The sequence below is a fragment of the Zea mays genome, chromosome 4 (genome assembly GCF_902167145.1).
Source record: "Zea mays cultivar B73 chromosome 4, Zm-B73-REFERENCE-NAM-5.0, whole genome shotgun sequence".
NCBI lineage: Eukaryota > Viridiplantae > Streptophyta > Magnoliopsida > Poales > Poaceae > Zea > Zea mays.
The window spans coordinates 171084466-171100711 of NC_050099.1; the positions used below are offsets into that span (position 1 = coordinate 171084466).

The window sequence follows — 16246 nt, forward strand, 5'->3', positions numbered from 1 at the left end:
CAGGAAGAAAGCCTGGAAGGACGCTCGAGTGTCACGTAAAGCTGAGGTCCTCTCGGCACGCCAAGGATGGCATGGCAGCATGGGTAGAGATGGCAATGGGTACCCGCTACCCGAAACCCGGTGGGTTTTTGCTCTATTAGGGTATGGGTTTGGGTCAATTTCTCTACCCATGGGTTTGTTAATGGGTTCAATTCGAAACCCAACGGGTACGTGGGCATGGGTTTGTTCTTCCACTACCCATACCCGCAAACCCATGGGTTTTTAAAACCCGCCTTAAAATCAACATTCCTTATAAATATGTCTCATAATATTATTAATTGAATATGTTCTAATTGAAATAAACTTCATGTAACAAATTTTAGGTTAAAATTAGTTATCACTTGTTCCTTTTATGCTACCTTATTAATGTATTGATTGTCATTTACATGATGAATTATTTTTTATGTTGATGTTAGTGGGTATGGGAAACCCGTTGGGTACCCGAAACCCGCATGGGTATGGGTTTGGGCAAAATTTTATACCCGTCATGGGTATGGATTTTTTAGCGGGTGTATTTTTTCTTCGCGGGTACGTGTTTGGGCAAGTAATACCCAGCGGGTTTTTACCCATTGCCATCTCTAAGCATGGGACAGCAAACAGCGAGGTAGTAGTAGTACTACTACTACTGCTGAACGTCTGAACCTCTCGTCAGGCTGTAGGGGCCCTCGTGCATGTGAGCTGACGCCTGACGGACGCGCCCGCCCTTGGAAGTTTCGTTTCCAATGCTAGGCCGCAGCTCCCGCGGCACGTGGTGGAAACGTTCGGCGAGGTACCTCGCTGCGAGTCTCTCGCGCGCTCTCGACTCGATCGATCGGACTCGGGGAAGGGACATGCATGCATGGCCGGCGCCCGGCGGCACACATGGAACGTTGGGCCATGCATGGCCGGCGTGCACGGCGGCGGCGGGCAAGCAAAACACGGGCAGCGAGCACACGCACGAAAGGTCCAAGATCTCCTCCGCGCTACTTGCCGGCAGAGCTACGTGGTAGGTTTAAATTGTTGCCCGTGAAGCGCGAACAAGACTCGGCCATCCAAGCAGGTGAGGTGGCGACCCCCAGATTTCACCAATCCTTTTCAGTGGATGGTGGATGGACATTATCAAAATTTGTCAACAGTGCCCAATATTGGCTTCCAACAAAACTGACCCAAAGTAACTGTGGGGGGTCATTCTATACTACACAAGGAAATTAAATATAAAACCACTCGAACGACAAAAGTTTGTGCCTAGTCTAGTCAGGGACATTGGGGCCCGAAATAGAGACACATAATGCGGTGATTTCAAATACGTCTCTTATATAACACATTGAATATATAATGTGTGATGTTACAGCTACACCATACCAAATGTCACGGCCCTCGCTGTCCGTAGAAAAGCGATATAATAGATTTGTCCCTACAGTATGTATGACAATCGCCAAAGAAAGATATTTCTGACACGTTACCACGACCCAAGTCATGGCACCTTATACGACTTCACAAACAATAATTTGTTTGTTGGGTCTTAGCCGACTAGACCTATGACTCCAACTGATGTAAACTCTCTTTTTTTTCTTGATCTATAAAATGGGAGCAAAGTAACCTTTAGGAGGATTGGTCACACATGAAATTCTTTCAATCTCAATTAGAGACTAACAGGCAACACAACTGTAAATTAAGGTTGGTCGTATTCCAATCGTACGCACGGAATTTTTTAAATGATAATTTAGAGAGATTCAAGATGCCCTCACAGAACCGCTTAAATCTTAAGCCACTTTCTGATTTTTTTAAGGAAACTTTTTTACATTAATTTATAGCAAGCACCTTAAATTGAAAAAGAAAATCTTTTTTAGCCATCCACTACACTCCTGCTGAGTGATGGCAGCTTGACAAGGGCCGTGCCACTCGAAACCGCGATGATGAGTGAACATCCGCTGCATCACCCTCTGCACGTGACCCGCTCCACTCCCCTGCACTGCACGGCACACACACACTCTCTCTCTGATCAGTCATCGCCACCGGACCACCGTCACGCGGAGCTCTCTCCTACTCTCCTCTTCCCCTCTAAAACCCCACGAAATCGCCGAAAGGAGTAGCGGACGCAGCCCCCACCACCACTTGTTCAATCTCTCTCCTCTCCCGTCTCGCCTCCCGGAGCGCAAGAAAAGCTCGGATTCCTGGTGGTTTCTACCATCCTCCGTCCTCGATCTGAGCGTTGCCTGCTTCCCTGCCCCCCCGCTCAGATGTCCGCCTTCCGTGTCCTGTAAAATCTTTCGCCGCGCAGCAATCTCCCCCCACTTGTCGGCTGTCCTGCTGCTGCTGCTGCCAATGGCGACCAAGGGAGGGAACGCAAGGGGCGTTCCGGTGGGGGCGCTGCTGGTGGCCGCGCTCCTCCTTAGCTCCTTGGTTCCCACCTCCGCGTCCTCGTACCCCGCAAGTGAGCAGCCGAGGCTCGGGCTCTCCTGGTTTTGCTCGCCTTTCGAGTCTCGAGTCTCTCGGCCGGGGGTGGTTTCATGCGTTGGATTTGACGGGTGTTTCGTTGCCATCGCAGGGGTCGTGAGCGGGTTCCTCTCCAATGCGGCGTCGGCGGTGGTGAAGCGGCTGTGGTCGCTCAAATCCACCACCAAGACAGGTCTGACTACTGAAACCTCTCTGCCGTTTTGTTCCACCTCCGGTTCCGATTTGTGTTTTCCTGAGATGTGTTTCCTCCTGGTGTTGCAGCAGCGAGCGGGGGAAAGTCTATGGTGAAGTACGAGGGCGGGTACACTGTGGAGACGGTCTTCGACGGCAGCAAGCTGGGGATCGAGCCCTACTCCGTGGAGGTCACCCAGAGCGGCGAACTACTCGTCATGGACTCCATGAACAGCAACATCTACAGGATGGCGCTGCCGCTGTCCCGATGTGAGTGCGCCCTGGCTGATCTCCTTCTAGCCCCCCGCCCCCCCCCCCCCCCCCCCCCCCCCCCCCCCCCCTCTGAATGCGGCAGGTTTTGGTGTTACTCCCCAGTGGGGCTCCGCTAATTATATGCTGCTATGGTGTTTGGTGGAGTTGGTGCTGCCGAAGCTGTGGATTGGTTGGTGTCATCAATTCCGGCATGACTATTCTTTTGATGGCGATGTCTTTGTTAGCTTGCAGCCTGCACAGGCTACGTGATGCTTTTCAGTTGCTTTCAGCTGATTTATGCAACTTGGTCTACTTCCATTTTTATGCGGTGTGTTCACTTGTAGAAATGTGTTCTGGAGAAAAGGTGTCAATCCAATGTATGCTACTTTTATGCTTATATGTATGCAATGGTATCAAATCAAATTTCGTCAAGGTGTTGCTACCATCACATGCTGATCCCCTCTCTGTGATATAAACATTTGACCCAAACAGTTATATTGAATTCTGATATTCTACATCTTTTCTATCATGTTCTCTCTCTCTTTCCAGCAGATAATTTTGAGCCACATAAGATTTATCTCATTCCTTGAAACTGGGCTGAACAATGCAGATAGCAGGCCAAAGCTTGTTGCCGGTTCTCCCGAAGGATTTCCTGGTCATGTTGATGGGAAGCTGCGAGAGGCGAGGATGAACCATCCGAAGGGATTTACAGTGGATGACAAGGGTAACATCTATGTGGCTGATGCCATGAACATGGCTATTAGAAAGATCAGTGATACAGGTAAGCTAAGATGTCCTGGGGGCAGGGTAAGATGCACATGGTTCTGTCTGTTCCTTGAGTATCCTATGTTTGCCTTTTGGTGTTTGCTGGTCTTGTCCGGCGTGTCTTCAGCACCTGGATCCAAAACTGCATTTAGAAAGAAGACGCCCTGTTAGGCAATGAACATTTTGTGGTCAGCTTGCTAAGAGTAGTCTCTGAACTGCATAGTGATGTCCAGATGAAATATTTATTGGAGTGCTAATTGTCGAAAGCTCTGTTTCCTTTTCCCAATATATATATATATTTTTAAAACCTACCATTCTACTTTACAGGATGGAAGAGACAAAAACGATTTGCTGATTTTTTTTTCAGAACAAAACCGCTTTGGCGTTCAAAAAGGCATCAGTAAATAACAAATTTGCATTTTTGAATTCAAACTTAGCTATTCGTGGAAGATTACGTTCTTAAATCACATAGGAAATTTGTTAACTGATATTTTCTTATTGTCTAGCCTAATTTCTATCTTGTATCTTGATATATACATATATATTGTTGACTTGTTTAGGATCATGACTTTTTTGCTCCATAACTATTTGTCATGGATAAATTTTGTTGTATTTAAGTTCAAATTAGCTAGAGGCGTGATCCTAACTGGGTTTGAGTTTTAGTAAGGTCTATATTCAGATGTTTCTTCAATCATTATGCATACTTCTTCCTTATCTAATCTCTTGTAAAGGATAGGTTCCTTTCTGTCTGACATATTGAGTTCTGATTGTTAGGGGTTACAACTATTGCTGGGGGAAAATCAGGCAGAGGAGGGCATGTTGACGGGCCAAGTGACGAGGCAAAATTTTCTACTGATTTTGAAGTTCGTTACATTGGCAGTAGCTGCTCGCTTCTGGTGATTGACAGAGGAAACCAAGCAATCCGGGAGATTCAGCTCCACTTTGATGACTGTGTATACCAGTATGAAGCTGGTTTTCCTCTAGGTATATTATACATTGCTCAAATTTTTCTGCAATCATCGCAGGACCTGAAAACATATGACTGAAACTTACCACCTAAACATGCAGTTTAAACTCTATAATACAACTGATCATATTAACTTTCCATGCCTGCAGGAGTGGCACTACTTCTTGCTGCCGCATTCTTTGGCTACATGCTTGCACTGCTCCAACGCCGAGTTTTAGGGATGTATTCAAATGGAGATGTAAGTACCACGTGCCTAACACAGTTTTTATTTTGGGTGGGAAAGAGAAAAAAAATCATGTACCTTCCCTGCCAGATTGGCAGGATTAGCAAATATGGCTAGGACTACTACAGTGGTCCTTGAGCCTGCTGTAACATAGCAGGCCAGCACATGGATTTTGTTGTCATCAGTCTTTTGTCTCTCCTGGTATTGGTGTCCATCATTCCGGTGACCTCGATCTGGGTCCTCCCCGCCCCCAAATGCCTCCAGCCAGCCAAGAATTACCAGCTTTATGTGCCAAAACAATTTTTTGTGTGTCTAGATTAACATTGTTCTGCTTAATTCGAGTTAGACCAGAGTACTAAAACAACTTATATATTCTTGTTAGCTACATTGTGCATTTTGAAAGGCATGTAGACATCTAGTTGTTTGTTTACGATGGAAGGTTCGTGGAGCATTATCTAAAAAAGAAAACAGGGAACCACACAGTTGTTCAGTTTTAGTTTACACGCAGTTGTTCAGTTTTAGTTTATCCTAGTATTCTTCTTGCAGCACATCGTTCTGAATGCAAATTTAACAAATGCAGGAGCAGGAAGACGAGAGTCCAGTGAAAGCTAAACTATCTAGCATCCCACCTCCGTACCAGAAGCCACTGAAGTCTTCTCTTCGCCCCCCGCTGATTCCAAATGATGACGAACCCGTGAAACAAGAGGAGGAAGGGCTCTTCACGTCGATTGGCAAACTCGTGGGTGTAGCAAGATCATCAGTCGCAGAGATCGTCGGCGCCACATTCTCCAGAAAGAAGCGAGTGAACGTTCACCACCACCAGCTGGGCAGGCCGACCTCGTGGCCAGTGCAAGAGAGCTACGCCATCCCGCGGGACGAGACCCCGCCGCCACTGGACACGAGGGCGCCGACCCCACGCAAGAGCTACGCCTTCATGTCAAAGGAGCCGGAGAAGATCCACCACATCCGGCACGGTCGGCCTCAGTCACACGGCTGGACCGGAGAAGCTGCTGCTGCTCCTCAGCAGCAGGCGGCGTCGCTGCCGCCGCAGCAGCAGCAGCAGCAGCAGCAGGTGCATCACCAGCAGTACCACAACAGGCAGTACTCGGCCGGGCCGCAGACCTTCTACGAGCCGAGCTGCGATGCGGCGAAGGAGATCGTCTTCGGAGCCGTGCAGGAGGGGGACACCGGCCGCCGCCGTCCCGTGGAGATCAAGCCCGTGAACCACGGCGACGTGGCGCCGTTCGAGCTGAACGGGCTGCGGTTCCGCAGCAGTTACGGCATGGGCTAAACCAGTGGCAATAAGCAGTCGAGGAAGAGATCTATTGTTGCCTCCGTCCGTCCTAGTAGTGTTTTGGCGTCCTCCGTTGTACTGGTAGCTGCCTGTAAAGTGTAAGGAAAAGAGAGGGAGCGATATAGAGATATCAGTGCACTCGAGGGGAGCATTTGACAAGTGCAACGGAGAAGTTGGGAGTTTTGGTAGGAAGAGCTTGGTCATCATCATGGTTATTGGACTCTTTACTGGCGGTGATATATATAATATATGTATGTATATGCGTTTTGATCTCATTCGACGCGAATTCGTCTGGGGGAGATGATTTGGTCTATGGAGTAGCGGCTGGGTGGTGGCCCTGTAGCAAGAACCAAGACATAGACATGTGCTGTGTGTGTCTCGGCTCATGGCCATGGGTGGCGGTGGCGGTGGCAGGCCGCAGGCAGGCCAGGGCGGCTGGCTGATTTGCTCATGGCCATAGTGTCTGACGTTTTTTTTACTACCGCCGGTCGCGTGGGTCATCTATTATGTATGGCGATGATTTCACCTTTTGAATGCGCCGCCAGGCAGGCGGCGGTGGCCCACTCGACGAGTGAACCGTAAAGAGAATGCTTATACGTATCACGACTCAGTGCCGATAAGATTTAGTTCTGTCTATATCCTTTCTCGAATGATTTAATTTAATTAAAATTTATAGGAAACGGTATCAATATTTATACCAATAAACAGGCATAATAAATGGATTTGTTTTTTTTATAACTGGCATATTAAAGTGAGTTGCACGTTAGAATTGCATATATACGTTTTTCTAGACGAAGACAGCAGTAGTGTAGTACTCTCTCCATTTCGATGGGTCACAAGTGGGGCACTGAACTCGATTCACGGCGCCATGTGAACGTTCGTCCGGTCCACGTCCACCACACGCCGACCAGTCCCAATCCCAGCTGTCCCCCCGCACCAACACCACGGCACCACCGCACCAGCATGGAGGAGGACCGTCCGTTCGTCGCGCCAAAAGGACAAGGCGCAACAACTCCATGAAATCGCGTCCAGCCCGTGCCGTGCTCGCCTGCCCTACCCAAGCATCCTTTTTAAAGATGATGATAAAACTACGACCACACGAGCCAAGCGCGCGTGTTCGCCGCCTCACCCGGTCGGCTCCAATCATGTGCCCCATCCCTGATGGGTGTCTGGCTGATGACAGTGCTGTGCTGCTCCCAACCGACAGAATTGACAACCACGAGCTGAAAAACCATACATGTGTGTTACAGCAACATTTTTGAAGTATCTAAAGCAATTCATCATGTTACTGAAGTTCATCACACTACACTGGAACCAGAATCTATATACCCCGCACAAATCGAGAGAGGGGGTATTTGAAGGCGCTCCTTGGTTCACTTCTCCAATCTGTTCTCTCACAACTGGACCACAAGGCTAGCACGCCAGTCTCATTTCCTCCTATCCTTGGCCCTCTTGAGCGTTTTCTTGCCCTTGTTCTTCCACTTTTGGTTGCCTCCTGGTGTACGGATCTCCTGAATTTCACGTACCTTGCGCATCCTGCATTTCATCGCAGATCAGCGCCACATTCAGTTTCAGAGGGAAAAAAAGAAAGCACTAGCTATGGACAAGATCCGGCACAATATCAGTTTTCACGCTGCAGTTTTGGGTTACTTCAATTATCAAAGATGGGGAAAGCGCTAAGATAGCATGCCCTGGACTCTAGGTTTCGTCTGGTTTGGGAGTGGGACAGGGACGGAGTGGGATATCTCACTTTGTCCTAGCGTTTGGTTGGGGGACATACGGGGTGAGGTCATCCCCTGAGGAAATATTTCCTCCATATCTGGGACAAGCTCGTAACAAAAAAATTGGGGAGATGAGGTGGGACGAGCAGGGACAAGTCGACTGTCAGCACGCGAGGAAGCCTCGGGTTCACCGAGTCACCGGCATTAGACGCGGGCTCGCCTGCCTTGGGCAATGCAGCCTCAGGTGTAGTGGCCTCAGTCACGGCAGCCGCAGGCTTGCCCGCCTCGGACCCGGCGGCCATCGGGCTCACCCACCTTGGACCCCGACGGCCTGAGCCGTAGGCGTGGATGACAGGTGGGCCCCACTTGTAAGGAGCAGTGATCCATGTTCTCCAACCGAACACAAGCTAGGGACAAATCCATCCCCTAACAAAACATTAAAACGGGATGGCCCCACCCTCAAAATCGGGGACGGGGCAATCCCATCCCACCGTGTATTGAAACCAAACACAATGGAACAATGAAATGGATTGCTGAAACTAGGATGCCATTCTCAATTTCTGCACACTGGTGCCTTGTTTCAGAGTCCAACCAGCATAATAATTACACGGCTCTAGTGTGTATATCTAAAATAGGTTTCACGGGTTACAACTATCCATACATACAATGTTTCCAGTTAATGCTAGATACTAGATTTCATGAATTGCTAGAGATCCAAAAGACCATATGCAATTATTACAGAAAATCTTGCACTGAAAAACAAGCCACTGTCCATTAATGTACATGCAAAACGGCAAAAGTATGATGGGTATACCTGTAGCTCTTCAGAGATTGATCTGATAACAGCTCGTCAACCAATGTTGCCTTGCGTTCCCTATTTTTCAGCCTACTTGAGTAGAACTCAGATGCAGGCTCAACGACCGTACCGACCTAAAGCCAAAATTCAAATATTCAGTACACATCAGCCACATATAAAGCTTTCCACAGATTAGGATGTGATAACAAAAATGCTGAATAAGTATGCTTGATGGTGATTATGCTACTTACTTGGAAGTACTTGGGAAGGGCCTTGGATTTTCCTGCCCGCTTGAAGTGCCTTTTTGGGTCAATTACATGCCTCAGCTGGAAAAACACATTGCAAACATATTACTATCACATAAGCATCCCAAAGGATAAACCAGAATCACTAAACACACAACACAATACCAATCGAGTTGAGACAGGCACATCGGACACTGTGCATTACAATTTACATGGTATATCGAAACCCAAGTAAAACAATTCTGAGTCTTCTTTGTAGAAAGTAAAATAGCTTCAATCAGATGGTAACACTGTCAGATTGTTGCAGTAAACTGCTCTCTGTGTTTGCCCTACTACACACTGATCCAGTGGCAGCTGCACAAACATGTTTTGCTTGCTTTATCACTCGTTGGTCCAAAAATTCTTGACAGCCATATTATCCGCTTTACAGGCTACTACGACATCCTACTGCTAGAAAGGTTATTGAATCCGTCAATCAGAAGTAACGCCATACCTGCAAAATCTCGAGATCCTTCTTCAACTCGGGAGTGATGGTCGGAGCTGGCATGTCGAACCTGAGAAATGCAGCAGCACAGCATAAATCAGTTAAGCACCCGCACATAAGGCTACCATGCGCTAGCAATCAATGAAGAGAGCTAAACTATGGTGGATTCCAATTCCGAGGGAAGCTCACCAGCCCTTGCCGGCAGTGTCCTTGACGTTCTTCCTGGCCAGCTTATTCAGCTGCCTAGGGTCCCTCGGGGCAACGAACAGCCCGTCCACGAGGTCGCTCGCGCGGTTCCAGAGCGATCCCTGCGCAGCGCTCGGGTTCGGCGCGTGGTCGCTCTTGCTGCCGCCGCTGGTCGTTGCGAAGGAAGGAAGCTTGGGCGCCCATGAGAGGCCGATCGGCGCCGCCGTCTCCGGCATCGCTGGCGTAGAGCTGCGAGCTCAGAAACCTGTCACGTATCCCGGCCCGGTGTTGGATTAATCTGCCGCGGCGGCAGCGTTGGAGGTGCGACGGGAAAGAGAAGCAGCGCGGCGGCCCTGGGATGGTGGGACCGTGGGAGGAAGGAGGGGGCCGGGAAACAACAGGAGAGGAGCACTAGGGCAGGACAGCAGGAGGTTTAGCAAGCTTGAGCAATATGGGCCGTCATTTCAGAGGTTTCCGCGGACCCAGAAACTTTCACGGGATGTAATGGGCTAACTCAGATGCGAGCATGGATATTTCTTATCGCTATTGGGCCTGTTTGTTTCAGTTTTTATTTTTAACGAGCTTTTCTGAGAATCTAGCTATGGAGAAAATCTGGCTGTTGAGAGAATCTGAATATTGAGAGAATTACGTGTGGAGGGAGATGAAGATGTTCATAGGGTTTAGGATCTAGAAAATAACGGATTCCTACTTTCATAACGACTCGACTGATTTTTTTGTTCACATAATTTTAGATGGTTATCATCAAAGTGATTCTTATAAAATCTGAAAAGTTAGATATTTGGCAGCTTCTGAGACAAGTTCAGAGCATAGAGACGGCGGCATCCGTGTGATGCCTTCCCCTGTGAATTGATGCAACGTTCGCTGTCGATACTCACATACGCTACTCATTGAGTTTGTTGCCCAGCTCCAGAATCTTGTTGACGCATTTGAAGAGCTGAGTGACAAGGTTAATTTCAATGATCCTGTGGAGGAATCAGCAGGGAGACTCCTGGGGTTTTAGCTAGAATACACGAGTTCTTTCGGTTGAAGTGATGCAGATGATAAAACACACACACACCCAGTATTGAATGGATGATCAAATGTGTAAAGTACCCAACTTCTGTCGAAAATGTTCATAATGTAACTAATCTACAAAAAATCCATGTGTAGGGGACAACTCCATGTAGAGGAGATAGTGTACATACATCATACAAGTAAACAACATAGTATACACATTACAGACGGGTACAACACAGTGGAGGATTTCTGACAGTTCCAATGGAACGATATACCCATACACAAAGGCAGTCTCCACTTAATAATGTATTCTACAATACAATGGCGTTCACTATTTACGCTTTACACATGTATTATGTAGAGAGTGATGCTTCGTCAGAGGAAGAAAGGAAAGCCCTTTTGTGATTGAGGTTTGGTGCAGTCTGAATCTGCCCATCCAATCTGCTTCCGCTGATTGTCGTACACAACCAACTTGCCGCGCAGAGAAACATCTACAGAAAACAGATAGGTATTGGTTGAAGTTTGGCAATATCAAACACATTTTAGCTATATATTGCAGGGTTTATTCAATGGGCAACAATAAAATCCAAGAGTTAAAATGAAGAAGGGTTGAAGGAAGGTCATTTATACCTCCTACTATGATAGTTGACCCATGATTAATCTCCGTTCCGTTGAGAAGCCCAAGACAGACATTTCCTTTATCCTGGAAAAGGTCCACCAAGAAGAAGAACATATACATAAATGTCAACATATGACCCAGGTTAGAAATATTGACATACATGATAGAAGAATTAACAGTAATCTAGGATGTGAATGCCAAGAAACTTACACTAATAATCAAGTAATCCTCAGGAGAAATAGTGAATGTTTTAGACATGAAAAGCCATTTCTTCCCGAAGTGAAGGTTCAAGGGCTCGAAGAACTGCTTGACATCTTCCAGATACCTGGCGAAGAAAGTAATGTTAAGGTCAGGTAGTCTATCTAGTGGCATAGTTGCCTGATGAACTCCCTCTCTAAAGAGACAGTACTAATGGTTCCATTATTATTTTACCTCACAGGGAAATCAGCTTTCCAGCATAAAGGTAATGTCCGATCTGAAGTGTCTTGGACAAAGCCCGGAGACGCATATTTGATCTGTGAACAAAAGAAAGTTAGTAAGACGATTTTGAATACTCATCCCTATGAACAAGCGCTAGCAATACTCACTGCTGCAACAAGGTTTTCATATATTTCATTTGGGAGGTACGTATAGGAGCTTCCACTGTCAAAAATTACTTGAACAGTGCTTCCTGCCTGTTCAGGCCTCCGGAGTTGCTGATCCCCATATTTTACATGGTGGGCTTGTGTGTGATATAAGTTACTGGAAATTTGGAGAGAAGAAAAGAGAAAAGGTCACGACTAACGAAAGATAATGAGATAACCTTTTCTATGATCTTTTAGGATATTTGCAACAAAAGACAAGGCAATTCAGCCAACAAAATATGATCCAAAAGCGAGATGGCAATACATGCAATTTCATTCTCAAAGAATCACGATAAGACTTACTCTGGACCACTTCGAATAGAAGTCCATGTTACTCCCCATCTAGGTACATAATCATCTCCCAGAAACATATATCCTCCACCACCTTGCTCTCTAGTGATACAATGGCCAAAAACGTTGGCAATAATCCCGTGACTAGCCAGCTGACTGGGAAAGCTTATCGCCGCACTGCTAAGTCCAAGGATCCCATCAGTCTTAGCTGGTGAAGATAAAAGCTGGCCTTGCTGATCATATGCACACCTAGACCATGGACCAGCAAAGGTTAAATGACCTGACATAATACTTTTCTAATACATCATACATATAAAAGAAATCTCCATCTGAAAGGTTTGAACATACCCAAAGACAAAATCTAATTTTTCCCTTCCACCATTGGTTGCGATCATATGCATATCATCCCTTGCAAGGACACCCATAGAGGAGCTTTGGTCTGCGTATTCAATTTCATAGTCACACTGCTTGCAGGTTTCGCAGTAGTTCTGGTTGCCTTGCAATTCTTGGCACAACAAGTCTCTAGGAGGGACAATCTTTTCTTTTGCTGGCTTATATAGAGGATGTGGTCCCTGAAATTATGTCACACTTGTTCATCAGAGCAGTACAATGAAAGAGCAACAATGAGGCTAATAGAAAATCAGTAAAACTAAGATAAACACATTGTTTCATATTAACAAGATACCTAAAATAGAGAATGGAAATCCTAGAGTTGCTTAGGAAAAGGTTGTCATTATAAGTGGAATGGAAATTGCTGGTATTTGATTGCATACCTTTGCGCAGTTTGTACATGGTGCATCACACTGGATCCACGTCAAGTCGCTTCCAGTATCAACATCAAGAAAGTATGGTCTTGGAGGGTTGCCAATAAAGATAGATGTGTAATACTGGCTGCAGTTTTAATAAGATGGAATAAACCTCAAGGAACAGAATGAAATGTCACATATAGCATTTCTTACATTGTCCATAGACACATAAAAATGAAGAAAAGTGGATAAGCTCTGAATATCGATTATTACTGGATATTCTGACCTCAATAGGAGCCGGCACACAAAAGCCTGCTTTTATGAATAATCAAAAAGTCACAAGCCATAAACACAAAAAGGATAGACCCAGTGTTGGCGCTCTCACATGAGTGGGGTTTAGGGAATGAATAATCATCCCTGCATTCTGCAGAGAGGCTCCGTCGAAGCTAGGATCTTTTGGCTCAGGGGAAAACTTCTTACTGCTGGCCCAGGATGTCCTAGTGTCCTTCACAAGTCATAAACACACATACAACAAAACTAAGGCACGTTTGTTTACCCTCTAGCGAAAGGGCCTCTAGCCTAGTGCTTAAGGGCTTCTGGTAGCACCTCCAAAGTCCTAGGTTCGATCCTCCTCGAAGGCGAATTTTCAGGCTTGGTTAAAAAAATCCCCTCGTTGTGCCCAATCCGCTCTCGGGTCACGATGTCCACTCTCCGATTGGGCCGTTGCAGAGTCGACGGTTGATGCCGGCCCGTTAGTGATAAAGGTCAGGGTTCGGGGATTTTCTCGTCCGGGTCAATTGTTTCGGTCTCTTATTAATATAATACCGGGAGGGCGGTCTTTCGTTCCTCGGCCGGGTTTTTTGTTTACCCTCTAGATTATATAATCCATCTTAAATAAAGTTAGGAGACAAACAACAACACAAATTATTAGGTGGATTATATAATTTAGATACATAGATTATGATAATCCATAAGCAGGTCATTAGGTGCTTATATAATCCATAAGCTGAAGTATATAATCCTAGGGATGAAAACGGTCGAAAACGTTCGAAAAAACAGCTAAATTGTTTTGTTTTCATATTTTTGATCGGAATGACAACGAAAACGAAAATCAACGGTCGAAATACGGGATCGGAATTGTCGGTTATTCGAAAACGATCGAAAACAATAAACTCTAGTCGGAAAGATAAATATTTTGTAGTTTCCACAAATACATAATAAAGTGACGTATTGCCTAGTTTTTAAGATATAAAAATACACAAACATTTTTTTTCATCATTCGTATTATTTAGAGTATTTATAACTTTTGTTTTTCTCTTATTCATTCACTTGAATACAACAAAAGTATATAACTTGAATACAATATATGTTAAATGTATCTCATATTATATAAAAACGGTAAAAAGCGTATATCACGACTCGGAAACGAAAAATACAAAAACGATCGGAAAACTAGCTAAATTGTTTGCGTACCATTTCTAATCGGTTCTTGAACAATTCGAAGACGATCCGAAAAAACAGTATTCGAAACGGGAATTTCCTGTCCCGTTTCATCCCTATATAGTCCAAACAAAAAGTCCATTCCAAGACCTACTACATGATTGTATATACAAATGAACAACCGTATAAGAAAAGGTTAGATGAACCTAGGCCTATCATAAGAAAAAAAAGACGTGTAGTTCTATAACAATCGCCATACTTCAAAAAATGCATGTGGTCATATTAGCGACAAGCAAATAAGTATATCAACATGTCTACTACCCAATTTGGTCACATGCCATTCAGTGGGATCCAGGAAATTCCCCCAAATCTGATCCACCCAAGCTATCGTCCTTTTCGAGACTACTCGAAAACTAAACTTTCTATCGACTCAAATCATAAATGAGCCAACTCTTAAGAGTTGAAATCAGATCGAACGCCTGCGCGACTGTTTGCGTACCCATCGGGGAAGACATTGCCCTTGATCGGGAGCAACGCCGTGGAATTGGTCCTCGCCGTGGCCGCCTTCGCGACCTCCATCCTGTTCCTAGCCTTTCTTCCGCCGTCGTCGACCCTCCTGGCGGCGAGCTTGACGTCCCCGAACTCGCGCAGTGCGCGGCCCTGACGCGCCTTGGGGTAGAGCGGCAGCAGGAAAGACCTGGTCTCGTTCCTCTGCTCCTCCTCCTGCTCCATCCCCAGGAACTGCACGGCCACGTCCGAGTAGAAGCAATAGTAGGCGGCGACCGCGAGCGCGCCCAGCACGAGCGCCGCCGTCGCCACCCGCCGCGTCGAGAGCGCCCGCCTCGGCCGCCGCCTAGCCTCCGTCGCCGCCGGGTACCCCATAACCGGATCCGGGGGCGAGCGAGGGGGCGGGGGGTCGTTGGTGTAGGCGAAGGCGGTGACGGTCTTGCCCTTGGAGGGCTGGTCCGCGGGAGGGAGCGTGATGATGACCACCCCGTGGAGCTGCGGCTGCTGCTCCCCCGCCGGGTTAGGAGGGGGACGAGGCGGCGCCATATCCGGCGAGACAGCGGAGCCGCTCTCCGGGGAGGCGGGGGTCAGTCAGACCGTCGTCAGAGGAGGCGGCGGGGGCGAGCCATCGGACACGAGTGAGGAGAGGACGGAAAAAACCGGGGGAAAAGAAACTAGGGGGAGTGTAGTGGGCCCGGGTCAGTGATGGTTTTGGTGCGCGGACTTGGAGTTCTGCGCGCGGTGATTGGCCCGTTGACTTTGAAATGGTCTCGACGCAGGGGTAGAACCGGGAGCCAGTAGCTGTAGCCACGCGGATAGGCTTACGCTTGAAAACAAGCTTGTGTGCTGGAAATTCCATGGTACAGGATTGTATAATTTGGTCGTGGTAGCTTCGGGTAGCGTAAAGACTATCTGCAATCTAAATTTTTCTTTATATAATGCACTATACAGCCACGTCGCAAAAAAATTTACTCATACTTTTCTCTTTTCCGTAGTTCCCTATATTTTCCCTATATATCTCTAACTATAATAAATTATTAATTTTCAAACCTATCTATCATATATTATCATATTTTTCCTACTAATAAATAATGGCACACACAAACATCGATGTAAGGGGGTCAGTGTCCGCTAGATCTGGCGTGCGCTCGGGCTTAACCAATACGTAGGGGAGAGTGTAACAATTGTCGTTGCACTGCGCCCGAATTTTTTGTATTTTAGCCCTTAAATAGAAGTAAAATCACGTTTAGACCTAAAAAAATTTTAAATGCAGTTTTGGACCCTTTGCTCGGCGCCATAGCCTATGGCGCCGAGCTAACACAGCTCGGCGCCATAGGCTATGGCGCCGAGGTCGTGTTGCGTTGGCACAACCCAGACGCGTGGCGTCGACGTGGAACCGAGCTCGGCGCCACAGATCTTGGCGC

At 46.7% G+C, this 16246-nt stretch overlaps 3 protein-coding genes across 6 annotated transcripts; 1 reads left to right on the forward strand and 2 right to left on the reverse strand.

The window, feature by feature from the left end:
• Positions 1-1767: 1767 nt before the first annotated feature.
• Positions 1768-6422, forward strand: LOC100276420 (uncharacterized). 2 transcript variants are annotated; one of them, XM_035966804.1, is made up of 7 exons: positions 1768-2452; positions 2567-2647; positions 2737-2916; positions 3509-3679; positions 4438-4647; positions 4780-4868; positions 5434-6422. In XM_035966804.1, the coding sequence occupies exons 1-7, from the start codon at positions 2344-2346 to the stop codon at positions 6142-6144; spliced, it is 1551 nt and encodes a 516-aa protein (XP_035822697.1). In that variant the 5' UTR covers positions 1768-2343; the 3' UTR covers positions 6145-6422. The 2 variants fall into 2 exon arrangements, with proteins under 2 accessions (XP_035822697.1, NP_001360986.1); NM_001374057.1 differs by having other exon boundaries at positions 2105-2452; positions 2740-2916.
• A 436-nt stretch (positions 6423-6858) lies between these two features.
• Positions 6859-10032, reverse strand: LOC100276831 (Fcf2 pre-rRNA processing protein). 2 transcript variants are annotated; one of them, XR_004857554.1, is made up of 6 exons: positions 9583-10032; positions 9403-9463; positions 8916-8990; positions 8683-8798; positions 7477-7683; positions 6859-7370 (listed from the first exon to the last, which is right to left on the reverse strand). XR_004857554.1 is itself a non-coding variant. In NM_001365973.1 (5 exons), exons 1-5 carry the CDS (start codon positions 9813-9815, stop codon positions 7575-7577), a joined length of 594 nt encoding a protein of 197 aa, NP_001352902.1. In that variant the 5' UTR covers positions 9816-9969; the 3' UTR covers positions 7392-7574. The 2 variants fall into 2 exon arrangements, 1 of the variants encoding a protein (NP_001352902.1); NM_001365973.1 differs by lacking the exon at positions 6859-7370 and having other exon boundaries at positions 7392-7683; positions 9583-9969.
• A 636-nt stretch (positions 10033-10668) lies between these two features.
• LOC100280323 (uncharacterized) lies at positions 10669-15517 on the reverse strand. 2 transcript variants are annotated; one of them, XM_035966880.1, is made up of 9 exons: positions 14815-15517; positions 12903-13020; positions 12478-12701; positions 12142-12306; positions 11803-11956; positions 11648-11730; positions 11426-11540; positions 11227-11299; positions 10669-11087 (listed from the first exon to the last, which is right to left on the reverse strand). In XM_035966880.1, exons 1-9 carry the CDS (start codon positions 15366-15368, stop codon positions 10972-10974), a joined length of 1602 nt encoding a protein of 533 aa, XP_035822773.1. In that variant the 5' UTR covers positions 15369-15517; the 3' UTR covers positions 10669-10971.
• Positions 15518-16246: the final 729 nt, after the last annotated feature.